Source organism: Castor canadensis, chromosome 7 (assembly GCF_047511655.1).
Source record: "Castor canadensis chromosome 7, mCasCan1.hap1v2, whole genome shotgun sequence".
Lineage (NCBI taxonomy): Eukaryota > Metazoa > Chordata > Mammalia > Rodentia > Castoridae > Castor > Castor canadensis.
Genome location: NC_133392.1, coordinates 42,552,110 through 42,580,077, shown reverse-complemented (window position 1 = coordinate 42,580,077; position 27,968 = coordinate 42,552,110). Strand labels below are relative to the sequence as shown.

The 27,968-nt window shown below is 40.3% G+C and overlaps 1 protein-coding gene and 1 long non-coding RNA gene across 3 annotated transcripts in view; one reads left to right on the top strand and one right to left on the bottom strand.

The window, feature by feature from the left end:
* Nucleotides 1-5: 5 nt before the first annotated feature.
* LOC141424788 (uncharacterized) lies at nt 6-14,955 on the bottom strand. The gene is made up of 3 exons (XR_012449698.1): nt 14,844-14,955; nt 3,855-3,947; nt 6-2,345 (listed from the first exon to the last, which is right to left on the bottom strand). It is a non-coding gene; the product is annotated as an uncharacterized lncRNA (long non-coding RNA).
* The window catches only part of Papss2 (3'-phosphoadenosine 5'-phosphosulfate synthase 2), a 75,206-nt gene continuing 62,072 nt past the window's right edge, over nt 14,835-27,968 (top strand). For both annotated transcript variants that reach the window (XM_020156712.2, XM_074078838.1), the window contains exon 1: nt 14,835-14,967. In XM_020156712.2, the coding sequence (XP_020012301.1) occupies nt 14,941-14,967 (27 nt within the window). In that variant the 5' untranslated portion in view covers nt 14,835-14,940. The remainder of the gene's footprint in view (nt 14,968-27,968) is intronic.

Here is a 27,968-nt window from a genome sequence, read left to right as displayed (position 1 = left end):
TGAAATACCATTTCACATTCATTAGGATGAGTATGATTAGAAAAAAAAAAAAGAGGCTGATGGGATGATGAAATGATGCTACCACTTTGGAAATAGGCTGGCCATTCCTTAAAACAGTTGAACGTAGAGTTTCTGCTCCTTCCTAGCATGCTTTTTATCTGGAAACACCATTCAGAAGCTGAGAGTTAAGTACCCATTGTTGGAAGTATATGAAAAAAATCATAAGATAATTTCTTCAAATCATTAAAAAATTTTTAAAAAGTGATATATTCCCTAAAACTATTTATGCTCCTCTTTTCACTTATACAGAATTATTTTCCACAAGTGACTCCAAGTTGATGACTGTTTTATTCTATTTAATAAGTTTTGTTTGTTTGTTTGTTTTTACAAATATGCATGCACAGGTATAGGGTAGGTGACCTGAGTAGTATTTACAAGTGTGGTCCATGAAACCAGACTCTCTGGGCTTCAATCTTGGCTCTGTCATTTACTTAGTTACTTAACCTCTTTATGCTTCATTTCCTCCTCTATAAAATGGAATAGCAATATCACTTGCTGTATAGTTGCTAAATTAGTTAATATATAAAGCACTTACATAGTGTCAAGTGCTATATACATTCGCTTTATTGTCTTTATCTAGTTGACTGTGCTTTGGCCTTAAAACAACAAATTGCTCATAACAACTCAATGTCACTTGGTTGCACCACCTTGTGAGTTTGCATTTGTAAAAGAACTCAAGCATTAGATGAGTTAAGCTGAAGATTTTCTCAGTGGAATTCTAAGAAAGGTGTCCATGCCAAGTGGATTAGGCATAGAATGGATAGTTAAGGCTAAGTTTGAGATATTTTTAAGGCAAGGAAAAATTTACAGAATCCCACAGATTTTTTTTTTCCAAATCTATTTGAAAAGGGTTCAAAAGGCCCTCAGACCTCCATCATTTTGTGGGGGGATATTTGTCTCTTGTGTGACTCCACTATGCAAGTCAGAATCACTGGCCCTGTGATGAAACAGATGTGTTAAAATAACTGCTTCTTTCAAGAACAAATTTTTTAAAGGTTATATATAAAAATTTCACAACTCCTATTACACAGAAGTGGAGTTTTTTTATACAAGTACATTGCATGTTCAACTTATTAGCATTTTATTTTCAGTCTTCCTCAAAAAACATTCTCAGCATGGCTGACTCATTTTAATGTGGACAGAAATTTCACAAAGCAATTGAACAGAGAAGTGGGTAGAGAGTATGGATGGAAAGCACTTCGTAATTGATCTAGAGAGGAGTACTGGGAATCTCATTTTACTGAGGCCCTCTTTGTGCTTCATGATGCAGTAACACTTCAGGATAGAATGGCAAATGCTACAAGTGCTTTCTCTTCTATTTCATCTATAAAGTTTACTCTCACTGAATATGGGGGAAGACAGTTGTTTAGGCTGCAGGTTTAAAATAATACCATTCTTTTCAGCTATTCAAAAATGGAAATAATTTTGGTTCATAACTCTGAAATGTTTGAGTGTGTTGAATTTTTTGAAGAGAAATAAAAAGCCTGTGTTCTTATCCTAAACTTTGGAGAGGAAAAAATAAAAAAGCCCTGGCTGTCCTTTTGAAAGGACCATGCAAGTAAAATTGCTAGGAATGCAGATGTAGCAGAACTGAGATACCAGCTTGAGTCATTTAATGGCTCTGAGGTAGGACTTGATCTGATGAGGCTCCTGATCTGATGCACTGCTAACTGTTAGTAGAATGCTGGGAGGAAAGTCAAAGGGCTGCCTGGAGCTCCTGCTGGGAACTGAAATATGTTCCCATTTCAGGCCACTCAGAGGTGCAAGGTGAAGTGAAATTGAAAGCATAGAACTATCTGAATCCTTTATACATGAGACAAGGCAAACCTGGGGCAGGTAGTCACACACTCAGAGCTGTGTCTTCATCTGTGAAAGGAGGAAAGAGAGTAACATTCTATCTTATTTGTGATGTTTATCAGTTATCTATAGTTGCATTAGAAACCGTGTTTTAAAACAACAAACATTTATAATCTCATAGTTACTGTAGGTCAGGATTCCAGGCGTAGCTTAACTGGACACTTCTGCCTCCAGCAAGGTGGCAATCAAAGTGTGAGCCAGGCTCAGAGACCAGATGCCTTTTCCTGATGACTGAGCTGTGTGTGATTCCTCATCTCAAGGTTTAACAGAGGAAGCATCAGCTTCCAAACTTGCTCTTGTGGGTGTTGGCGGCCTCAGGTCATCATTGGCTATTAGTTGCAGACATCAGTTCCTTCCCAGGTGGACCTCTTCTTGGGGCAGCTCAGAACATGGCAGCTGGCTGTACTCAGAGGAAGCTGGAGAGACAGCTGGGGAGAATGGGGACAATGGAAGTCAATCTTTTTTAAACTAATCCTGAAAGTGACATCCCATCACTTTTGCAATACTATTGTCCTTAAAGCCATTTATTATTCCAGCCCATAATGGTAAGGGGACACAACAGGAGAAGAGACAATGTGAGCCACCTCAGGGGCTGTCTATCACATATACAAGTATGTGCCAGAAAGTTCTCAGGATTAAATCATTCCTGACTGCAACTGGCTGTGTCCACAGGTTAAGGACAGTCGTATATGACATCTATAAAGAACCACCTTTGAATTCTTCCTTTATTTGGTAAATGACTCATTGTTAGAAGTTTTGCCATAGCAGGGTATGCCTTATAAAATAATGGAGATTAACTTAAAGATGGATTATTTTAGCTGGGTGTGCTGATACACATCTGAATTCCAGCTACTCAGGAGAGGGAGGCAAGAGGATTTCAACTTTGAGGCCTGCCCAGGCAAAGTTAGTGAGATCCTATCTAAAAAACAAAATAAAAACAAATGTCTGGGGATTTGGCTCAAGTGATAGCACCCTTGAGGCCTCCAGTTCAATTCCCAGTACCACAAAAAGCCGGGAGGGGAATTACATTTGTAGCACATTTGTAGATGCTACATTGTGAATAGCAAAGGAAATTTAAGAAATATTCTTCCACTATTAAAAAGCTATTATTGACGTAGTGCTGGGGATCAAATCCAGGTCCTTGCACATACTGGACAAGGCCCTATACCACTGAGTTATATCCCTCTCCAAGCTCCTAGTGGTGGTGTTCAATAAAGAAAGTTGCTCATGTCATTAATGAACAAGTAAATTTCTAGCAGAGTAAGGCTGAAACTGAAAGTTTCACTCAATGAATATAATTTGAATGAAGACAAAAAATAGTTTAATAGTAGATCATGTTCCTGATTTAATGTACCTGATTATATTCTAATCCCATTTATCAATCATGCTTGAATTATACCCACAGATTGGCTGTGAATTAAAGAATTTGACAAAAATCAAGAACCGTTCTGTGAGAATCTATGTGGAACTAAAATAGACAATGTGAATATTTGACATTCCTTGTAAATTGTGACCTCTTGATGAAAAGCATTGGCATCAGTTTGCCTAGGTTTGCACTGAATGTGGCAGAAAGCTAAAGGCAAAAATGATTGATGAAACTCCTGAGAGCCATGAGGAAAGTTGTAAAGTCTGATGGTGCTAAGAGATGTGAGCAGTGAGCTTCCAGGTGTAGGACAGAGAGAAAAGAAAAACATTTTCTCTACCCTCTTCAGTTTAGTGACTGGTGCCTGGGAGTTAAACTAGCAAAAGACAGACAGGTTAATAATATAAAAGGTTTGTTTTATATACATGTGGGGAGGGTCCTTCATAGAAGTAAAAACTCCCCCAAACAGGCTTGAGAGTTTACATGTCATTTTAGCAAGGGATGATAGTAAATTGTGCGAAGGTACATATATGGGAGGACCAACCAGAAAAAAAGCTTGTTTGTGCAGACTTACCTGGGTGCGACTTTGTGTCTCCTGTGACAAGGGTTGTTCTCAACCCTGTATGGACGAGGAAATGGTGACACTCTCTCAAGAAGAAATTGTTACCTGTTATAAGGCAATGAATGCACTATTTTTAGGCAGAAAGTGGGAGGACCGAGAATTCCTCTCAAGCTAGCTGCAACTACTTTCAGGTTAATCCCAAAATTTCACCAAATTTCTATTATTTGGGAGTATCTTTCAGTTTCGGGGAGGATTCAAATTATGAGTACTTTATACCTTTGAAAATGTGAAACAAGCTTAGAGTTTATAAAATTTTCCATCAACCTGGAAACCCTGAATCATCATACACATAAAGCAATTCTAGATTGTCACTCTTGATTCAATTCAGTTCTACGAATTTATTGAGCATTACTCAACACTGTGCTGGAAACTTCTTATACTTTCTTTCATGCAATTTCACAGTGGTCCAAAGAGGTAATGATTATATAAGTCAGTCCCAAGGAAGGTCACCAACTCAAATGATCTTAATCAAAATAAGGGGTTGTATTGTTCAGATGGCTATTGGAATAACTCACAGGATTACAGAAAGCAGGGTATTTGTGGAAACTTGAAGCAGGAACTAGGAATTTGATACCACTAGATCTATCCCCAACTTTTGACATTCTCTAAGACTTTTCCATGTAGGAAGGGATGTGATCACTAGCATCTCTGGTCTTTTTACAGCATTGACACTTCCTAACTGAGAAGGAAAAGGGTTCCTTTCATACTCCAAGAGGAAAGACCTGGGAAAAGACTTGAACTAGCCCTGTGGCTGCCTTGGGTTGTGATCAGGCTTGGTCCCTGCCCACCCTTAAGGAACAGAAGATACCAAAAGATACAAATGTAGGTCTTCTGCCTCCAAGCCTAGGATTCTTCTGGTATGTCCTGTGTACAACTCTTTAATGGAGCTGGCCCTCCTTTGCGTCATCACTCAGAGAGCTGCTGAAGACTATTGACAGGTAAGAACCATGTCCAGGTTGACCAGTTTCAGAAGCAACCCTTCCCCACTACTTACCTGTTTCTGATTCCCTTCTCACTGGTTCCCAAAGAACCAGTGTTCTGTCAATTTTGATTGTACTATTGTATTGACTAATAAAGTTTAACAAATTACCCCAATGTGATAACTATCTCAAAACCCATAGCATTCCTCTAAAATAAGAATGATAGAAGTAGCATGGGAATCCATTTATGCTTCCATAGGAATTACTTCAAGATGAGTATGAGACCTAAGAAATCTGAATACATAGAGAAACGATGTGGCAGAGTGGAAACTTGGTCTTTGCAGCAATTCTTTCCAAATTAATGTATAATTAACATTTGTAAGATGAATTCCTATACATTTTTAGGGGGTCCAAGGATTCTAAGGTGTGTATTGACAAAGATTTGCTATAACTCAGTAATTGATGGGGCAGCGGGGGAGGGATGTGTCTCTTACCAACTAACATTGCGCCTCATAAAGGAAGCATGATAGACCATTGAGAAAAAAATGGAGTAATCAGTCAATAAATAATGTCAGAAAAAAATGGGATGGTTTAACAATTAAAAAATATATATATAATCTGAGTTTTACACCTAAAATTCCCTGTCGTGTACTCTCCATCATTCAACCAAGACCATCCTGGGCTCAAGATGGAAAATAGAAAGTAGAACTAGAGTCTCCTGATGGTGCGTCCTAAAACTGAAAAGAGAAAAGAAAACTGAAAGAGAAAAGAAAGAACTCAGACTAAACAAAGCATTTGGAGAAAAAATGCCCAGGACTAATGAAAAGCCCTCCAACTTAATAAAAAGCCCTCCACTAGAGTTAGAGCAAAGTGATCTTGCAGAGAAATTCCAGGATGCCATTCAGGAATGTGTGCTTTTACAAGTACTTGAGGGGATTTCTATGCTCGCTGATATTGGAGAGCCAGTGGGTAGCTTTTTGCTTCCTGGCACAGCAGAATCACAGAGGGTGATACATGTTCTTCAGGCCCATGACCCATACAGCTATAGATTGGGGGGTGGGGGGCAGGAGTGGGTTGGGGGAAGGAAGCCTAGGCCTGCAGATTTTTGTTGTTGTTGTAGTTGTTAAGCTTCTCAGGTGATCACAATGAATAGTCAGAGCTGAGGACTCTTGTTAGTGCATTTCCTCTCCAATAAGTCCATTAGATGTTGCAGCACTGGAAAAGGTGATAAATGAATTTTTAGAGTAGTATTCAAGGTTGTCTCTCCAATATGCATATTTGTTCTCTTTCTACTTTACTTATTGTCTAAGATTACTGTAAAAAAATTAGAATGTGGAGGACTCATATCAAGGGCAGTGGTCTTCGAAGTGTGGTTCTGGGAACATGTTAGAAATGTAAACTGTGTCCCACCTGCACCTGCTGGATGAGAAACTCCAGAGGCCCTGGAGAGGTAGCGACCTATGGTCTAACAGCTGGAAATGTGATTTGATCCAGCCCACCCTCTGAGAACGAATGACTTTCTTAAAGAGAAATAAATTAAAAATTACTGATACCCTCCTCCCTCTTCTGGTTCAATTAGTCAGGCGTATGTTTCCTTTGATGATTACAACGTATCTCAAAGTTTGAGAACCCTGAGGCCTTCAAAGAACTTCCCCCCTTGTCTAGGTCACAATTATTTTTCTAAATTAAAAGTGAATTTTATTTATTTATTTATTTATTTTATTGTTTTATTATTCATATGTGCATACAATGCTTGGGTCATTTCTCCCCCCTGCCCCCACTCACTCTGCCCCCTCCTTCTCCCCCCACCCCCTCAATACCCAGCAGAAACTATTTTGCCCTTATCTCTAATTTTGTTGAAGAGAGAGTATAAGCAATAATAGGAAGGAACAGGGTTTTGCTGGTTGAGATAAGGATAGCTATACAGGGAGTTGACTCACATTAATTTCCTGTACATGTGTGTTACCTTCTGGGTTAATTCTTTTTGATCTAACCTTTTCTCTAGTTCCTGGTCCCCTTTTCCTATTGGCCTCAGTTGCTTTTAAGGTATCTGCTTTAGTTTCTCTGTGTTAATGGCAACAAATGCTAGCTAATTTTTTAGGTGTCTTACCTATCCTCACACCTCCCTTGTGTGCTCTCACTTTTATCATGTGCTCAAAGTCCAATCCCCTTGTTGTGTTTGCCCTTGATCTAATGTCCACATATGAGGGAGAACATACGATTTTTGGTTTTTTGGGCCAGGTAAAGTGAATTTTAAAAAGTCTGTATTTTTTTTTAAATGAAGACAAGATAGGATTTTAAGAATAGGAAGATTTCAAGATTCAAGCATAAGTTTGCTTTACCAGTATTTACAACAATTTTTGACCAATGTTTATGCTTCTATTATAATAGACAATAGTACCCAATCTTTAAGAGAGTAAGAATTTCCCTATGATTCCAGCTTTATTTTTATTATTCAATGATTGAAAATATTATATGAAGATCAATACATGAATTTTATATAATTTTAAATGAATATAGATTTTATTCTTTAATGTAGTACCTATAATACATTTGAAAAAAATAGTAATATACATGTAGAGCCATTACTGTTTCAGAAGGTGCACAGATTCATACAGAGTTTCTCATAACACTTCAAGAAGCCAAAGGCTAAGTTATGGACCATTTATATTTCTGTAAAAGGGACACAGAGACTTTGGTCTTTATTGCTTATCTTTCCATGATATGCCTGCCAAATTTATAAAATTCTTCCAGGAGATTTGGTACACACTAATAAACTAAATAATACGCAACATAGTATATTCTAATTCTTTGCAAATCAACCATCCACTTAACAATATCTGGGATTTGCCTAATAATTATATTAGATTTCTTATTTCTTATTTCTCAGTTTTGCTGGAATATAAAGCACTTACTCTGTAGCCCCATTTATTTTTAAATAGTGTACTTCTATCCTTCCATAATTAAAGACAAACTTCTTTAATTATAACTTTACTTTCTCTAAATATCATGTTTTATAATACTTGCTCAATTTTAGGCCAAATATCACAATTTCTATTTCTGACCTTTTTTCTCCCTTTTCTTCCTTCCCTCCATCCTTTCCTTTAAAATATAATTCTTAAAGTCTAGCTAAGTTTAGACTTCAAACTGAAGTTGGATATTTTTATAGGGTAAATAAATTTTTAGTTAAATAATTTAAGTTAATAAGTTTAAGTTGGATATTTTTCTAATTTAAATTTCGGAGTGACTTGGATTAAGTTTTCTACCACCTCACTAAACATCTTTTAAAAGAATCTGTGGAATTATAAATAACTCTTAAATCTCATAAACACTTTCAGCAAAGTAGCAGGATATAAAAATCAGTAGTATTTCTATACACAAACAATGAACAGTCTGAGAAAGAAATCAGGAAAAAATACCATTCACAATAGCTTCAAAAAATTAAAATACCTAGGAATAAATTTAGCAAAAGAAGTGAAAATTACAAGTCTCTAAAGAAAGAAATCAAGAAGACATCAGAAGATGGAAGAACATCCCACACTCATGGATTGGCAGAGTCAATATTGTGAAAATGTCTATACTACTGATTATTCAATGCAATCCCTATAAAAATTCCAATGACATTCTTCACTGAGATAGAAATGTCAGTCTTAAAGTTCATGTGGGAGCACGAAAGACCTTGAATAGCCAAAGCAATTCTGAGCCAAAATAACAATGCAGGAGGTATCACAATACCTGTCTTCAAACTGTACTACAGAGCCATAGTAATTTAAAAAAAAAAAAAACAGCATGGTACTGGCACAAAAACAGACATGAAGACCAATGGAACAGAATAGAAGATGCTGACAGAAACCTAGGCAACTACAGCCATCTGATTTTCAACAAAGGTGCCTAAAATATGTATTGAAGAAAAATAGCCTCTTCAACAAATGGTGCTGGGAAAACTGGATTTCCACCTGCAGAAGACTGAAACTAGATCCCAGTACTAGACCTTGTACTAGATCGATTCAAAATGGACTGAATATCTTAATGTAAAATCTGAAACAGTGAAATTAATCCAGGAAAAAAGTAGGGAGCACATTGGACCACATAGGCATAGGTAATAACTTTATGAGTGGAACTCCAATAGCTCAGCAATTAAGAGAAGTATTGACAAATGGGACTACATGAAACTAAAAAGCTTCTGCACAGCAAAGGAAACAGTCCCAGACTGAAGAGACAATCTACAGAATGGAAGAAAAATCTTTGCCAGTTATACATCTGACAAGGGACTAATAACCAGAATATATAGGGAGCTCAAAAAACTAACCTCTCAAAGAATAGACAACCTACCGAACAAAATGGCAAATGAACTGAAAAGACAATTCTCAAAAGAAGTACAAATGATCAATAAACATATGAAGAAATGCTCACATCCTTAACCATAAAGGAAATGCAAATCAAAATTTGCATTTTGAGATTCAATCTTGCCCCAATCAGATTGACTATCATCAATAACAAACAACAAATGCTGGTGAGGATGTGGGGGGAAAGAACACTTCTACACTGTTGGTGGGAATGTAAATTAGTGCAGCCACTGTGGAAAGCAATATGGAGGTTCCTCAAAAAACTAAAAATAGAACTACCATATGATCCAGAAATACCACTCTTAGGCATATACCCAAAAGAATGTACTTGAGGATACGGCAGAGTCACTCACATACCCGTTTATTGCAGCACTATTTACAATAGCAAAGTTTTGGAAGCAGCTCAATGTCCCATGACTGATGAACAGATTAAGAAAATATGGTATATATACACAATGGGATTTTTATTCAGCCATAAAGAAGAATGAAATTGTGTTGTTTGCAGATAAATAGATGGGACTGGAAAAGTAAGTAAGCCAGGCTCAAAAAATCAAAGATCACATGTTTTCTCTCATATGTGGAAGCTAGAACTATAAGCTAAATGTATATATATGGTGAGAAAACAAAATTGTATTAGTGAGTCCATCTGAGGAAGCCATGGGAGGTGAGAGAAGGAAAGAAAATGTTAGAGAATGAAAAATATTGAAACAACACATCTATGTGTATGAATATAACATAATGCACTGTACAGTATGCTGTTGAATATTAGGGGAGCATGGTAATAGTGAGTAAGTAATGGGGAAGGGGGTCAATTTGATTAAAGCACAATGTATACAGATCTGAAGTACCAAGGAGAAATCCCCTTGGACTACCCATATACACTTAATTTTTTAAAAATGAAGGGCAGGAGGGCAAAATAAATCTTTTGGAGGGGTACCAGCGGGAGGAAGGTGGGCACAGGGAAAGGGAAATGAGGGCGAATATGGTGGATATGTTTTGTATCCACATATGAAAATAGAAGAATTAAACTTGTTGAAATTGTTTTAAGAATGGGGAAGGGGGGAGGAGGGAGAACAATGGAGGGGTAAATCCACTAAGATATATTTTAAACACAAATGTAAGTATCACAGTGTATCCACCTGTACAATTATTATATGCTAATAAAATAATGAACAAGGAATCCATAAACAAATAAAGAAGCTGTGGAAAGCTGAAAATTTCAGCCAATTAACTGATATGATTGATCTACCTAACATCAAACAATAGAACTGTTGTTTTCACTGAGATTTGTTGAAATTTGGAGTGAATTCCTATAAATGTCCTAATTGTATCTACATTGTGTAAAGTATGAGTGTACTAATAAATATTCTCCTTTTAAATTCCACCCACAAACTGGCGTAGATTATTACTTTTGCCTGAGGAGTATGGACTCTTCCCTCTGGGCTGCCTGTGTAATGTCTGCATGTCATTAATTTTTCTCTGTAGACTGTCCGAGTCTTCAGTAACAGGCTGAAATACTTCAGAAAGGAGACATAGGGAACATCAGGGTAAGAAATGAATACTTCCTACAGGCAGTGACATCATTCCAGACAGCCTTAGCCGTCAGTAAGTAGGGTAGCAGATCACCTTTCACCTTGAAAACAGAGGTCCAATATCATCACCCCTACAAATCTCTTCATAGTCCAACAGTCAGTCATTGCCCCTTTTTTGGGGAGGTTGTTCTTACACTTTCCCTATTACTTTTCACGTCCATTTATTCTAGGACTTAAGAAATTTTCCTTTAAGTTACTTGTGTGTGTGTGTGTGTGTGTATTCCATCTCCATCACTAGACTATGGATACCTCAGGAGAGTGACTTCTCATCCTTGGGCTGAGAAGTGTACCGTAATTACAACGAAGACCAGCCACGTGGCTAACACTTATTATAACCTTCTCCACTCTTCTGTTACAGCTTCTAAAATCCACAGTACAGATACTTGTAATTTTCTAAGCGTACCATATTACATCAAGCATCTCTCTGCATTTCAGATTTTTACATCATCTGCTTTGGAGAGGAGAGGGCTCATTAAACTACCAGTTTTAAAGTCTCAGGTCCTCTATCATTTTCCCCCAAGAAACTCTTGACATCTCCACTTTTGTTCCTCACAAAGTGGAACTGGATATCCCTCCTTGTTTGTGCTCCCACAATATTAGCTGTGGGCAAGACAGCAAGCAAAGATGGGGTAAAGGTATGTTGCAATCTTGAAGGAATCAAGAGTGTTGTTATTTCTCAGAATGTTTCTGAAGTGCCATTAATTTCCAACTCTACTTTATAAAACTCTAAACTGGAATTGTTTCACTGAATATCTAATGAACGTAGCTTGGGGAACTCCCATTAGTAGACCCAAACCACAATGGAAGCCCTTCATATCAAAATACTAGTGAGGTGTATGTGTTTTATGTCAAAATAAAATGTCTAATCATTAATTATGATTAACGATAAGGGAAAATGCCTTATCATTTTCCCGTCCCAAGCATGTATTGTATTGAAATGATGGGGTTAAAGGGAATCTTTTCCCTTCAATAGATTGTGAGTTTCTTGAAGACAGGGACCATCTTCAAGAAGCAGTAGTGCCTGTGCTTGGGAAAGTGTATTTGGATCTTAGAAGACTTTCACTAAGTGCTTCTTTATGCACTGGCACACTGCACAATTTTGACCAGCAAGTTTCAACAATTAGGTCCCTTTTAGCATTTATGCATTACAACCACTAGGGGGCAATGCAGATGCATACCTTTGTAATGACCATCTAGGTTTGGTGCTTTGCTAGATCTACTAAAATGTGATGACCACCCCTAAAATACGTTGGGGGGAAATAGTGAAGTCACCAACACCGGCACTCTTTGCATATCCACTGATTATTTGGGTGAGTTGGCTGATTCCAACTTTTCTAAACAACAAAAGGATCAAGTATTAAGCACCAACCAGTTTCTGGAAAAAGAAAAAGTGGGGGAGGGGAGGGGAGAACCCAACCCTCATGTGAATGTTGTGAGAGATTCAAGGATTATAAATTAGTACAATTAATCCTCCATGTTTCATAGGGGAGTGTTAGAAAGAACATTCATGAGGAAGTTGTAGAGAATGTGTCCATATAAATGGACAAACTTCAACCCTTTCCCGCTTCCACAGAATGAGTCTTCTCCAGTTCCAGTGTGCCAGAATCAGACTCCATAAATTAAGCTTCTAGTAGCCTACCTTTTCAACAGAAACGCTCTCTTATAGGAGCAAGAGGTAGTGAGCTGAAAAAGAATTCAAGACCTTGTCTTTAAGAAGAAAAACCTTGGAAAGTAAGAAAGTATGTTTTATTTATTGTTTTTTTTTTTTTTAAAGAAAACCTTTTTGGTACACTGCCATGCTGAATTATGACTAAACAGATGATCTGGGAAATTAAAGAGTAAGGACAACGCAGACTGGCGGTGTGGCTCAAGTGGTAAGAGAACCTGGCTTAGCAAGTGTGAGGCCCTGAGTTCAAATCCCAGTACTTCCTCCTCAAAAAAGAGTAGGAACAAATCAGCTTGAATCCCAGAGAGATGAGACCTTTAATTTCACAAGTCTTTAGAATAATAACAACAGTAATCTCTCCCAAAGTACTATTTGAAAATTAGTTCAATCTAAAACAAGATAAAATACTCCAGTTTATAGTTATGAAGGGGTCTTGGAATAGCAATTCAGTGGTCAGAGCATTTGGGTTATTGGCTGTCCCTAACAAGTGATCAGATCATGGCCAGGGTATTTCCTTCCCTGAACACCAGATTTACATTGTTACATGAGAGAATAGGAAAATGAAGGGAGGGGAATTGGGCAAAAGATCTCAAAACTGCCCCCAATTCTAAACAATCATGTATTTCCTCCCAGGAAATAGCCCTTAGGGATTTACCCCTTAACTTCCATCATTTTCAAGAACATAGTTCTTTTTAATGCAATAAAAAAAAATCAATCATGCAAAGTGCATGTGGATTTCTCAATCCACATGTAATTTACCTTTTATCAGGGCAAGATTTGGCAAGGTCCAAGATATGGTTAGACCTAATAATAAAAGGATTTTCCCAATGTAATAAGAGCAGACTGTTGCTGTTTGAACTTCGCATAAATTCAAAATGTGCTAGTTTGTATGCAGAACAGAAACTCAAACCCAGTATTTGGTCCCTAGCTGCTCACATGTGCAGAGAAGGGTGGTAATTTACTCAAATGAGTAAGAAAGCAAGTAGGCCCATATCTCCAGACTATAGGTTTGCAGTCTGCCTTTTAAGGTTTTCACTCCTGATTTATTTTTCTTTCCCACCTTCCCATGAAGAAGGGAAGTCAGTGAACACTAAGATCTTCAGATGTCTGAAGAACTGGCAGTCTTCCAGAAATACAATTAGGTATGAAAGAAAAGTTCTAAGACCTCTAAGGAGGTCTTAGAATGTAGCTTCCTGGGCCCTTCCACAGAAGGAAGACCAGACTTGGAGTGTGACCCTTGTGTGTCTTGGTTCTGTTTAGTTTACTGTCATATTTATGTTTTGTAGCACCATGCAGGGAGTTAAGATACAAAGGATGTGAACCCATGACTACCCCAAAGGTACTTGTCATTATAGCTTTTCTCATCCTTACCTCTGCTTGTCTCTGACATTTTGTTTTTTCAGAGGGTTGCCTTCTACTGACCTCAGATAAAATCTTGGAGCGATAGTCTCCTCAACTTGTGCCTCCCTTTTCTCTTTCTCCACGAGGTTCCTCCCAGCTGGCAGAAGTGCCACTGTAGGAAAATGTTTTGGGATGGACTGAAACAAGTCTCTGAGCTAACATTGACCACTCACTGCCTGGGGATGGCCTGGCTTACTTGCTTGTGAGGAGGAGCAGGGCCTTCCCAGGCCCCAGTGCAAGAAGGACATACTGAGAGCTGGAGAGCAGTGGATGTATGTAAACCTGGCATAATTCTCACCAGCATGTAGTGCACAGATTATTCAGGGGCCTCGCTCTTTTATTATCTTGCATCGTTATGCTGGTATACAAAGTCTGCACTGCTGACAGCCTGGCTTGAAACCCCTCAATTGGAATATATTGGGAAAGTCTGAAAGCCTCAGTTGCCTCATTTGTAAAAAATGGGGAGAAAAGACTTGCAGCCTGAGGCAGGGTGGGGATTGGGGCGAAGGGGGTGGGGGGGAGGCCGGGATTAAGGCAAAGCTCTGTGGAGCGCAGAGTTCTATAAATATTAAGCTACTGCATATGAAGACATGCTGCACATCAGTGCCCTCTGAGAATCATGCCAGCAAGCCTGCTGGCTTCAGTCATCCTTGCCCTGAACGAAATAAACTCTTGGATCTCAGAAGTTCTGAAAGAGGTGCTGGGGTGGGGTTGGAAGGTGGGGGACTCGCTGGGACACTGCAGGGGTGGGCAGAGCGAGGGCGAACTTGACCCGGGCTGCGTTGCGGAACGAGCCGGTGTATGGCTGGGATTCCAAAGTCTTGCCTTGGACCCTGGGCTGGCGGAGCGCGCGCCAGTGAACCCGAGGCTTGGCTGGGACCCCGCCCAGGCGACCGCCGGGTTCCCGGGGCTGGGCGCAGCCGACGGGGCGGAGAGGAGCGCGGCGGGAGGAGCAGGAGGAGAAGGGGGCTGGTCAAGGGAAGTGCGACGTGTCTGCGGACGGAGCCTTTTTATACCTCCTTCTCCGGAGTCTGGCAGCAGTCGCTGCCACCGCCATCCCTGCGACCTTCTGTCTCTGGTCCCGGGACCCGGACTCCGCCACAGCCAGCCAGCATGTCGGGGATCAAGAAGCAGAAGACGGTAGGCTTGGAGTCTTCTGCCTGCCTTCCCCTCCTCCCTTCCTCCGTGCTGCCCGCCACCCCCTCCTCCCGCCCCGGTTCCCACCCTCCCTGCAGGAGGCGAGCGGCGCCGCGCGGGGCTCCAGCGCCGGGAGGGAGTAGCGACGCGGGAGGAAGACGCGCGGCGCGTGGGGTCCCCGGCAGCCCCGCTACACCCCGCACCCCTGGGAACCTGTGCTTGGTGCCGGGGCAGGAGGACACTCCAGGCCGGGACCTCCTCAGCTTGCAAAGTGGGTCTCGATTTGGAGCCAGGACCAGAGATGGGAAAGTCCCTTTCTTCCCCTAGAGCGCTTCCAGACCTGCCTTTTCTCCGCAGGATCTCGGCACAGAGTGGGTGGTGGACTGAGCTGACTCGGCTCCTGCCAGGTCAGAGCCTGGGCACACGTCAGCGACAGTCACTGGGGTTTTGACCATGACACCTTCTTGGAGTGGATTTTAATGACGGACTTTTCATAGGCGAAACTGCAATTTTGTGGGCTAACTGGAGGAAATCGCTTTTCTATTACCGGCAGGATTTAGCCCTCTAGCAAAATATGATTGCTCTCCCTGTTGGCGATCAGATGGCGCCTCAAGCTGAGAAATGAAGGAGGGGACTCCTCAGTTTGAGGAATAAGATGAGGGGACTGTTTGCAGGCGTGACGGTTTTCTCCGCAATTAATCTGAGCTGTCCTGTTTTAATAGGAGAGATGAGGGCATGTCAGAGAAAAGTTCCTTTCCCATATAGCAACACTGGCTTACAAAGTTCGCATCCTTAAAAATACCAGCAGTCGGACTAGCGATGTGGCTCAGTGGTAGAGAGCTTGTGTACGGTGTGCCAGGTCCTGGGTTCAATTCCCAGCAACACACATACACTGTACACGGCAGAAGTTCTGTTTGTCAACTGTACCCCAGTAAAGGAGGGGGAAATGGCAGTAGTAACCGTAGACTCTTAAGTCTTGAAAGGAGGCTTACAGACAGCATTTGGGTTTCCTCTGATGTGATCTACAAGCCTTGATTAAAATCCCACCCAGCGGTCTGCCTGCTGAACATTCCACTTTGAGGACCATCTGCAAACTTCAAGTGATTGTGTAGTTAACTAAATGAGTAGTCCTTTCTCAAATAGTTAGATGTGTGGTACTCCACAAATATTCATCACTCTTATACATTGCTTATTACTTAAGTATTAGTGGCGGAATGGGGGGGATCAAGAATGAGGGAAGGAGAGTGGAGAGGGCTGTGCACCGACTGGAAGTGTGGCTTGACCAGCAAGGGAAAAGGGTGGGGACTCTTGTGACTTTAGGGGACCACAGTGGACTAGCAAGAGGATCCAGGAAGAAAGTGGGATTCATTTGGAATAGATGCCTCTTACAGGGTTGATTTTGAAGTGGAGGGATTCTCAGCCTTGTAATGTGTTTTTAAAATATTAAGTGAAATCACCTGAATTCCTAGTTCATTCTCATTAATTTCTGCAAGGTCATAAATGACAAGATGCTGTAGCAGTCAAATTTTCTATCAGTAGGTGTTTATTCTCACCTCCTTGTTCACATCCAGACCCCTTCCAGTTCTGTTGAGGGCTTTGCCAAGCATTAGTCAGAGAGTGGACCCTCCTTTTCATCTCTCCCCTCAGCAAGAACCTGGGAAGTGGAGGGGTAAAGAGGGGGACTCTACACCATTGTGAGGAAGGAATTTGAGGACTACAGATTGGTTTTGTATTTATACAATTTGAGTCTTTTAATTCTTATTGGGGTGTGTGTGTGTGTGTGTGTGTGTGTGTGTGTGCTCTATATAGGTTTAAATTAATCCCCTAAGCAGCTTACTGAAACACGACCTGAAATTTTACTGAATTTAACAGTTATAATGCAGCCACTGACACAAGTTCCCAAAAGGGTCTGATAGGTGCTATTGGTACTATCTACACCAAGCCAGCTGCAAGGACACATAAAATCTCTCAAGCCTTAGCTATTAACTCAAAATGTATTTGGAAATCTTGCAGATGAAAATAAACCTGTCTACACATGTGGCCTGTGAATTAATCAATGATTTGAGAAGAAAGTCTTGCTCCTCTTAGAAGCCAGCCTGTGAGTCTTTTTAGGGACTTGCAGGAATCATTACATTTTTTTTTATTATTATCAGTAGAGCACAGTCAATTGTCACAGAAGCCACTGCAGTAACTTCAAATGTTTGTTGAACTCCTTCTGTGTGCCAGATGGTGACACTGAACCTGCGTAGAAGATACAGTCTGATAATTAGTATAAACCCAAAAACATAACCCAAATATTCTATTAGCAAATTTTTGTCAAAAACAAAACATCTTTCCCAGAATTTTTGTCTACTCACTGGATGACTATAGCCTTTCAGTTCACACTACTCTAGGAAGAGCAAATAATTTGGGGTTAAATGAAAGAGTGTAGGATGATTTTTTTCATAAGCTTGAGAAAAAATGAAATGTTCTTTTTATAAAGGAAGACGGTACATTCCTTCTGTGCTAGCCATCCTTACCATGGAAACCAAAGGAACAGCTACTAGTCATATCCCTCCCTTCCACCCTTGACTTACCTCCAACCTAGGCCACCTTCCAACCCCATCACCTGCACACACACACACACACACACACACACACACACAGAAAGAGAGAGAGAGAGAGAGAGAGAGAGAGAGACAGAGAGAGAAATGCTACCAGGGAAGGAAATAGGCAGAGCGCCTCCAGAGGACCGGAAAGAAAGGAAAGCAAAGGCTGGGTCCTTCTTGCATCATTTCCTGATTAGCATTTTTCAAGACTCACAGATAATGTTATGATGTTCTGGAAAACATCCAATTTAAAGAATGACTGAGATCCTACATTACTTTCTAAAAGATCAAGCAAATCAATGTTGGGAAGAAATGAAGGTGTATTCAAAATCATAAGGCTGTAGCTGTGAGGGACTATCTGCATTTTCATTGTTGTAAAAATTCTATATAACGCTGAAATAGCATTTGAAGACACTACCTAAGGCAAGACATAAATGTCTAGATGAGGAGTCACTAGAAGGAGGGAGAAACAAGCACCTTCTACTGCCATGCACCTCAGACACACTGAATGTCATCTCATCCGAACAGCACCCCTGTTAGATAACCACTGAGCCTCATCTCTAGGGGAGGAGAAATGCAAAGGGTGGGGCATGATTTAAATTTAGGTTTGTACAACTGCCACACTCATGTTCTACCTCCTCTACACCTCTGTTTCACCTCTCTAGCCTGTTGTTTCTTCATCTGTAAAATGAAATAATAATATGACTTCCATTATTATTATTATTACTGTTATTGTTATAATTGACAGGGTTTTACTGTATAACCTAGGCCAGGCTGGAACTCACTATGTAGCCCAGGCTGCCCTCAAACTTGTGATCCTCCTGCCTCAGCTTCCTGAGTACTGGGATTACATGTGTGCACTACCACACCTGCTGACTTGTATTATCATTATTACATTATACTGTTGTGGTTTGACATACTTAAGAGGGAAGCATGAGGTCATACTGTTCTCTGGAGGCCTGGTAAATGACAACTGCTGGAATATTTAACAAGGGAAGACAAATGAAGAAGTATAGAGGTGACATTTGAATCTTTATTGTAAAAGCATGGATAGAAAACACAGGTGGATAGTTAGGATAGACACACCTAAGTAACCCAAATATTGTATTAGCAAGTTTTTACCAACAACTTTGGTTAGGAAAGGCAGTCCACGTGTAAGTAAATATTGGCCTAACTTCTCTCCACCCTTCCTGGTTCCAGATCTACCTTAAAATCAAAGCTCCCCAATGCACATTATTATTCCCCATAATAAGTCTTCTGTTTGGACTTTCATACAGTTAAATATAAACTTAGTTAACTTCAAGTTTAATGTCTCTGAGATAGCTGTCTCTGTCTTTTACACATTTCTGCTCATCCATGTGGCTGTATGGTTTGCTTTGAGTATAATTAGGCTTAGCTCAACCATAGAACTTTTAGGGAATGAAAATCTGAGAGAGGAATCAATGGTGTCAATCTCAGTCCTAAGAGGTTTGTGTTTATTTCAAAGTCTATCACAAGATGGTAACGGGCACTCCTTAGACCTGTGTTTAGAAGCCTTAGGAAAACTCAGGAAGTAGAGACAAAAAAATCAATATAATGGTATTTCAACTGAGCTTTTAGCCCCTGGGTGACTTGTTTATATGGCAGCTGAAACTGTCTATGTCCAGCACCTGCTGCAAAGCCTGTCACAGAGTAGGTGCTCAGTACACCTATGTGGAATAAGTGAATGAATACATGCTGCAGGGTTCATTAAAGCATGAATTAGTTCTTGGCATGTATATTTTTAGTAGAGTCCCTGCTCTCCTATCTTATCTGTCTGTCCTTGTGTATGGTTATTTTTGACTAGGAATTTGTCATTTCTGCTGAAAAATTACTTGCAAGGATTCTTTGAGGCTTAGAATAATGGCCTTTCTTCAGGGAGGATTTGCTTTTTTTCTGCCAGGTGCCTGGCTGCACTTCTAATCAGGGAGCACTTTAACTTAAATTCACCACTGTTTTAGCCCACCCAGGTGATGTGAGCATAGGCCACAGTTTTGCACAGAAGACCTAGCTTCTGGATGAAACCTCTCAGGTAGCCCCACCTATGCTGTCTTTATATACAAAAGCAGCTGTTCTTGGGAGGGTCTCAGAGTGGGAGGTGGGTTTATTACTGCTCACCCTTATTTTTAGGATGTGGCTCCTAAAAGCCCTGCTTAATGTGAAGAAAGCCTCTTTATTCTCTGCACTTGTATGGGTCCTGGGCTTTGATTTCTGTTCTGCTTCCGCCAATGAGGCTGCTGAAATCAGTTCAAATATCCTCCTATGAACAACAGGACCCTTGTAGGATAAAAGTGCCTGCCTGCCTGCTCACCTCTTTAAGTTCCTGCTTTCCCTTAGATTTTGACCTGGCAGTTTCTTTCTATTTTTTTTTATCAGCTATTTGCTGTTTTAATTGGATTATTTCATAGCATAACAAGTATTTCTAGTTATTTTAGTGGAAGGAGGCATCTCAATCACCTAAACCATTACTGCTGAAAACACAAGCCTCTGATTCTTCTCAACTCCTAGGTGCCACTAATGTTTCATATCCCACCTGTACCTCACCATACCTGCAATTCTTATAAAGGAAGGACTTTAAGAACAAATGAACTTGGGTCAGATAGCTAGTCAGCAATATGTGATTCAATCCCTTTTCCCCTTCAAAGTGCTATAGCCTGGAGTGGAGAGTGCTTACCTCGTCTTGGTGACCTCTGCCTAGGCAGGCATCCAGAGATGTATATTGCTCTGTTTGACGCTCAGTGTTGGTCTTGTGCAAGCACATTCCTGTCTATAAGGTCCTGTCCGTTTCAACAACTCTCCTTGTTTCTTCTTTCATCCTCTCCTGGGTGCCCTGAGGTCATTGTGCTGTTCCAGAGAGACTCTGAGGCCTTGGCAGAAATGTAGTGGGGCTGGTTAAGGTCCCTGATATTTGTCCTGCTACTCTCAGGAGTGTGAGAACCAGCTCCTGCTTTGGTGTGACCATGCTTGGATTTTGAGGAGCTCTGGTGACTGCCAAAGTCCAGCTGGAGCTCTTCTCTAAGATCAGAAATATACCCTTCGCTTTCAGAGCCCCCAAAGCCATTTGACCTCCCTGCCCCCTAAGCTCAGCTGAGGGGCAGTATAGCACTTCCTTGTTCAGACTCATGTTGGCTCTAAGCACCCTTTGCTTTGATGCTAATGCTTTAACTGATTTCTCGTAAACCTTGATATTTGTTATAAATTTGATCTTCTGTCTATTTCCTGTTTCCAAATCACCAGTTTGCTTCAGTTTAGAATTGGTGTCCCCTCCCCACAAATACACATTTTGGTAGTACTGGGAATTGAACTCAGGAACTCAAACTTGCCAGGCAAGCACTCTACCACTTGAGCCATAACCCTGGTCCCTTTGCTTTTAGTTTGTTTTTCACAAAGTCTCCAGCTTTTGCCCCTGGCAGCCTTTGTCAGGGATCCTCCTGCCACCACCTTCCAAGTAGATGCTATCACAGGCACATACATACCACCATGCCTGACTGAATTGTTTTCTTTGCAAAAGCACAACTGTATAACTTGATTCTGCTGATATTTTATGTCTAAAACATCTTCTATCAGTTGGGTGGTGTGACTTCCCTTAAATCTTATCAGCAACTTTTTCTGCAATTAAAACTTACTCCTGAAGTTAATTTTTTGCTGTAATTGGTATTATGGAAACATAGCTAATAATTATATGCATGGCAAACTCAATCTAACACCAAATAATAACTTTTGGTAGTAAAAGTGATCTACTATAAAGCTTTTCTAAAACTCTTGCATAAATGCATTATATCAAATGCTGAATCACTAATCATGTTCATTTCTAAGCTAGGTTAATATTTCTTTAAATATCTAGTTAACATCCGAATTATGTGTCATGTTATAAAAATGATTTTTACCCATCAAGCGTCTTTCCCAAGTCCAATAATACTACAATTACACTTTCTGTAACTTATGCCTGGTGGGTTGCTTTGAAATCATCTGCTGATCTATCAATTGAAACCACTGACAATAAAATCTGGCGTTATTATCCCTACATGCCTCATTCATATATAACCTTTCCTAGTTATGGACAGTTCATACCTTCCCAATTCCCAGCATAACTGGCAGTCCAAGACATTAGTAATGATTTTGATTTTCACATTTTCTCTAGTGTTAAAAACCTAAATTAACTTTTTGGTTCTGTGCTGGTGATCCCATTGTGTGTTGCTTCCCCCACCCCTATTCTCTAAGATCTTTTCCCTGTTGAATTCCTGTTGAAATCCTCACTTATATGTTTGTCTATGTAGTAAGCAAATATTTATTGAATCATCAAACAAGAAATTGTGCCTGTAACAATTGACTCTAGCTACTGAACCTTACATTCTTTACCTATGGATTGTAGTCCATTCAAGCTGTCTAAATCTCTTTTAAACATAGCATTTACTTTTTCTAAATGGAGCACCCCACCCACAACCTTCATATTTTATAAACCATCTGCCCAGTAAGTCTAGTAGTGGCCTTGAGCCAAAAACAATAAATTTTTCAAATGACTTTTCTTATGTATTTAAATTATTTTTCTACTAAGTGAGCATTTCAGAATTATCTACTTTTTTATTCAAGCTGTTCCTACTATAAAAACATGTGTGTGTGTTTAAAGAATCTTAGCATTTCACTTCTGGAAGGAAAATTCAGACCCTGCCTCTTCAAGGCCTTGGTACACAGTTGACACCACATTTAGGAGCTTTGTCAGGGTCGGTGGCCACCTTCCTGGCCAACAGGTTGGTGATAGTACCACTTGGCTGGAACTTTGCAACCACACACCTAACACTTTTCTCTTTACTGCATGTCCTTTGAAAATGTCCCTACCTGTTTCCTACAACTTCCTTTCTTCTTTTATTCACCAAGAAATATTTTCTATAAATGAGAGACATGTCCTTATAGTTGGTTTATCTGTGAGTGAGTCACATTACACCCTCACTTGTGTTTAGCACTTTGTTCTGACATTCTGGAGATAGAAATATAGATCAAAGAGCAATATTTGAAAGATGTAACTCAGCAATTTCAAAATATTCCAGTCTTGTTTCTCTTGGTAAAATTCAACCCTCTTCCCCCTCACTTACTCTTCCTTAAGGCTTCTCAAACCATTTAATCATTCGTGTGTGTGTGTGTGTGTGTGTGTGTGTGTGTGTGAAAGAGATGGGCTGGTGGCATGGCTCAAATGGTAAAGCGCCTGACTAGCAAGCCCAAAGCCCTGAGTTCAACCCCCAATACTGTTGAAAACAATAAGTAAATAAAAGAGATAACACGAGGCTTTAGGTCCAATCTCCAGTACATTAACGAGAGAGAGAGATGCCAATGATTATATTGTGTGCAGTGCAGATGAAACCATAGCAGAGAGGAACAAGTTCAGTTATACAAGAAAACCTCTGTTCAGTTTTCTCGCTGAATCCATCCTTTTCTGTTGTTTCCTGCATCCATGGATACCAAAAGTCGATTACAGTAATCACATGGTTCCATAAGCTGAATCTGCCTAAACTTCTGAGTCCCCAAAAGAATCTTCTCCTCAATTCTAGAAGTAATCACAGCACTTGGTGTTAAGTCACTGTTATGACAATGTTTTGAGTAGTTACTAAAAAATAAGAAAAAAAATCGTATTCATCCCTTGGGTTTAAATTACCTATATAAATTTTTAAAAGATGAAATAAAATCTAGATATTAAAATTCCCACTGTAAAATTTCTATTTATCTGGGGTTTTTCTTTTAGAACCCCCCCCCCCCTTGATGTGATCTGTTTACTGCCGGCATTTATTGAGCACTCATGCAGCTGGCACCAGTCTAGGGGAGTCCTGAGCAGTAACTCATTCAGCCCTCACCATCTCACGAAGCAAGTTTGTGAACAAATAGCAAGCAGGGAACTCATTTAACTGAAATGAGTCTTTAGAGAGTCACCAAAATAGAAGCTAAAATCTCTCTGGCTGGCTGGAAACATGGCTCAAGCAAGCAGTAGAGTGCCTGCCTAGCAAGCATAAAGCCCTGAGTTCAAACCTCAGTAACACACACACATGCATACACGCACGCACACAAAGTTAAAAATCTTAGTAGCTTCTCTGTGCTTAAGAAATTCTTTTGCTGGTGGAGTGGCTCAAGTGGTAGAGCCACCAAAAAAGAAAAAATGTTTTGGAGCGGGGTACTGGTGGCTCATGCCTGTAATCCCAGCTACTTTGGAGACTGAGATTGGGAGGAATGAGGTTTGAGGCAGCCAGGCATAGTTCTGCAGACCCCATCTCCATAATAACCAGAGTAAGATGGACTGCAGGTGTGAACTACAGGTGTGGCTCAAGCTGTTAGGTGGCTGTTTTGCAAATGCGAAGCCCTGAGTTCAAACCTCAGTCCCAAGTTTTTAAAAAAAGTTTCATTTCCTAAAGGGAATGAGACTTATTGCCCAATAGCAGACACAGCTGGATTAGGTAAATCATAATGCATTACTGCCCCTGTCTACTAATATCTCAAGGTAATAATAAGGAATTCAACTTAGAGACTTTCCAAAAAAGACTTTTTAAAAAAGAATAAAGAGCGTGAATTAGTAAGTACATGTGATCCCACTAGTACACACATTTCTTTCCTTAGTGATCGAAGGTGAATAAATTAGAAAATAAATTTTCATTGTTCTCAGACTCAACGAGTATAGGTAATAATTTTTATTGCTGGGCCTTACTGCTACAGTGAGTGTCTCAGTGACAGGTACTAAGAAGTTCTGGATCTCCATTCCCAGAAGAATGGAGTCTTGTGTTCTAGTTGAGGAGGGGACATGGCTGGTTATATTGCAGGGGGTAAAACTGGAATCTTTTACTGAAGAGGTATTACAGTATTTAAACAAAAAGAGTGACTGTTACTGCATAGACATTGTACCTCATTATCCATGTCTTCACAGCGGTACACAAAATTCTGCTAAAAGGATGTGTTGTAGCTGGGAATGGTGGCACACAGCTGTAATCCTGGCTGCTTGGGAGAGCAGGTGGAGATCAGGAGGTTCTCAATTTGAAGCTAGCCTGGGCAAAAAATTAGCGAGAGCCCCAGCTCAATAAAAAAGCTGGGCATGGTGGCAACATGTCTGGCATCCCAGTTATGTCAAAGGTATAAATAAGAGGATCATAGTTCAGGCCGACCTCAGGCAAAAAGCAAGACCCTATCCCCCCAAATAACCAAAGGTAAAAAGGCTGGAGGTGTGGCTTAAGTGATAGAGTGCCTGCCTAGCAAGCAACAAAGCCCTGAGTTCAAACCCCAGTACTGCCAAAAAAAGATGTATTTTCTCAACACAATTAGTTAATGGGAAAATTTGGGTCAGCATAAATACCTGGTTTCTTCCATTTTCTTCTCAGTGTGGAAACAATGGTTGAAGCTTTGTACACATCTTTTATGTTTTCAGTTCTTACCAACACAGTAAACTCCCTTGGGCTTCCAGAAGGCACCTGTGCGTCTGACTCCAAATAGGCGGAGAGAATGGGCTTCCAGGCAGCATCCCCTCCCACCCCTCCTCACACAAGCCCGGGCAGTAGTTAGTGTTAGCCTCCTTTCCTTAGGATGCATGAAAGTAACTGGTCCAGCTAGAACCTAAATGCCAATGCCATGTTTTCAATCACTGCCCCCATCCCCAGTTAATGTAACAGAAGGAAAGGATTCTCTGACTGCGAGAATGAAGAATATTTTCATTATTTAAAATACATTTTAATTTTGTCTTTGAGGATGCCAGTTAATGCGGTGAAGAAACTAAAAAGACGTTGTGGTCACACTGAAAGTGATTTTCCTTGGGGCCTTTTTGGTACAGACTTTTGAAGATGTGAATTTTAGCAAATGCCGTGAAAAGGCAATAAACGTTAGTTTGGATGAGGCCCTGTGGCTAGTTTTAGGAACAGTACTTGGAATGGAATCCATTTTACCTTAATAAAACAAGGCTTCAGTGTTCCAACGGGGGAACGCGTGCTCTCAAGAATAAGTGACCTTAGAAATAACTGCAGCGACTTACACGTAACTCTAGACCTGGCCTTGTTCATTATGAGTGCTGCACAGTCGAGCATTCATGAGCTGTAAGTTTCCAAAGCCCTGCAAACTACAGGCCTGTTCTCGAATGTGCTAGAGGTTTCATTGGCATTTCCACAGTCAGCATGGAATTTTAAATTTTAATCTTGCATAGTTCAAAGAGCTGTATCATATTCCCAGCCTCGTTACCAGCACCAATTGCAGAAGAACAAAGAAAATACACAGAGCTAACAAAGTGTAGCCTGCAATGGAGCAGCAGCAGGGCGAGCGTTGAAGGGCAGCCATGACCCGTGTTGAACACTATAACTGCATGGCTGTAAGTGTCTTCTGAGTGCAGTAACACATTTCAGGAGACTCAGTTTGAGATGTGTTGTATTTCCTTGAGGATAATTGCCACTTCCCTGTTTTATAGTGGGATTCCTCTGGGCATGTATAATCCTTTACTTCATCTTACTCATAAAGGTTTATTTATATAATTTATCCTAGCAGCTCTTCATAATGAGTAATTAAAACCATTGCAAATCATAGATGAGGCTGGCAGAATGGCTGAAGTAGTAGAGTGCTTGTCTAGCAAATGTGAGGCCCTGAGTTCAAACCCCAGTGCCACAAGAAAGAAAAAAAGGTCATAAACTTAGAAGCGTTGGTGGTGTAGTGGTGAGCATAGCTGCCTTCCAAATCATGGATGAGGACACTAAAATAAAGAGACGAGGTGAATTCCCTGTGGTCTTCTTAGGGGACGGTATAGTAGCAGAGACAACTCTAGTTTGCCGAGTTCAGTGTCCTAATCATGCAATTTGTCGGTGAGGACAGAGAGAAGTCCAACACAGTGTTAGCTGTGAAACTCAATATGGCCTCATTTTCATAGGGAAACCTAATGCTGTAAATGCTACAACATGCAAATTGAGCAACTCAGCACATTATACATATTTTTATATAAGTTTCTAAAAAGCTAACAATAACCCTTGAAATTTAGAAAGTTGTGCATTTATGGTTTTTTACCCTTTTAAAATGTGTACTTTTTTTTTCCAATGAGGGCAGTAGAAATTAAGCCACTTCTTTGCTGCTAATTCATCCTGGATTACCTCATCCTGGATTACCTCTGTATTTCCATAGAATATAAAAATTCAAAAGTCATGTCTATGTGTATATCATCCTGGTTGGCTTTGTGTGTTGCAGAGAAAATGTAAAAATGGTTACTACCTAAAAAAGCTAGGGCTGGGGGTATGGCTCAAGTGGTAGAGCGCTTGCCTAGCAAGCATGAGGCAGATTTCACATGCCAGTACAGAAGCTGAGGTCTTTGAGGAAAGAAGGATCCCAGAGTCAAGGAGTCATCTGAGGAGAAACTTGGCCCTGTAGATCAGGGGTCAGCAGATTACGTTCTGGGGATCAAATCCAGTGCCCTGCTTGTCTTCATAAACCTGTAAGCTAAGAGTGATTTCTACGTTTTTAGATGTTTTTGTTGGCGGGGGGGGCAGGGGGGGGGAATTAAAGAAAATAACATCTCATAACATATGAAAAGTATAAGAAATTCAAATTCCCGTGTCTGTAAATAAGGCTTATCAGAACACACAATGGCTGTCTTACTCAGTGTCTAGCTGCTCTCACAGAGAGGATGGGCCACAGTATCTATAGTGCCTACAAAGCTGAACATATGTGCTATTGGAGCCTTTAAGGAAAGTTTGCCACCGGTGGCTATGGACAGTGGGAGCCAGTATTCAGTTCTGACAGCTTGGACAATGTCCTGTCTGCTTGCCACTGCAGGCCTGTGAATTTGGAGGGCTGAGTACCTAGCTGGACTTCATGAGCCCTGCTGAATTGTTTGCAGTATTGCCATTGTTTTTGTTGTTGTTGTGTTTGTTTACTGTGGATCGAACTCTGGGCCTGGTGCTTACTAGGCAAGTGATCTACCACTTAAGTCATGCCCCCAGACTTTTTTTTTTTTTAGTTTTTTTCAAATAGGGTCTTACGTTAACTTTTTCCTGAGATTCTCCTACCTCTGTCTCCAGAGTAAATGGGATCACAAGGCATGAACTATCATGCCCGACCCTGTTGTGGTTTTTAAAAACATTAATTTTAAAAATTTCTATGGAACTCTTTATCATGTCCATTGTAATGATACTATTGAGGTTATTGCTCATTAACCACAGCATTCTCTTTATGAAGATCCACAGGAGAAATTTCTATCTTGTCCTCATACTGTAAGGTGTGTATTTTTTGAGATTTTTTCACATAATCCTTTGGAAACTGTGACTTCTGTGACTGTCCAGGTTTTGTGCTTCGACCTGCCTGCCAGCCTGCTCAGAAGTGAACGTGGGGCTTACTTTCATTTTTTGTATCAGTTTTAAGCTTTTATGCCCCTAAGTTGTGTTTTTCTTTCCTTTCCTTTTCTTC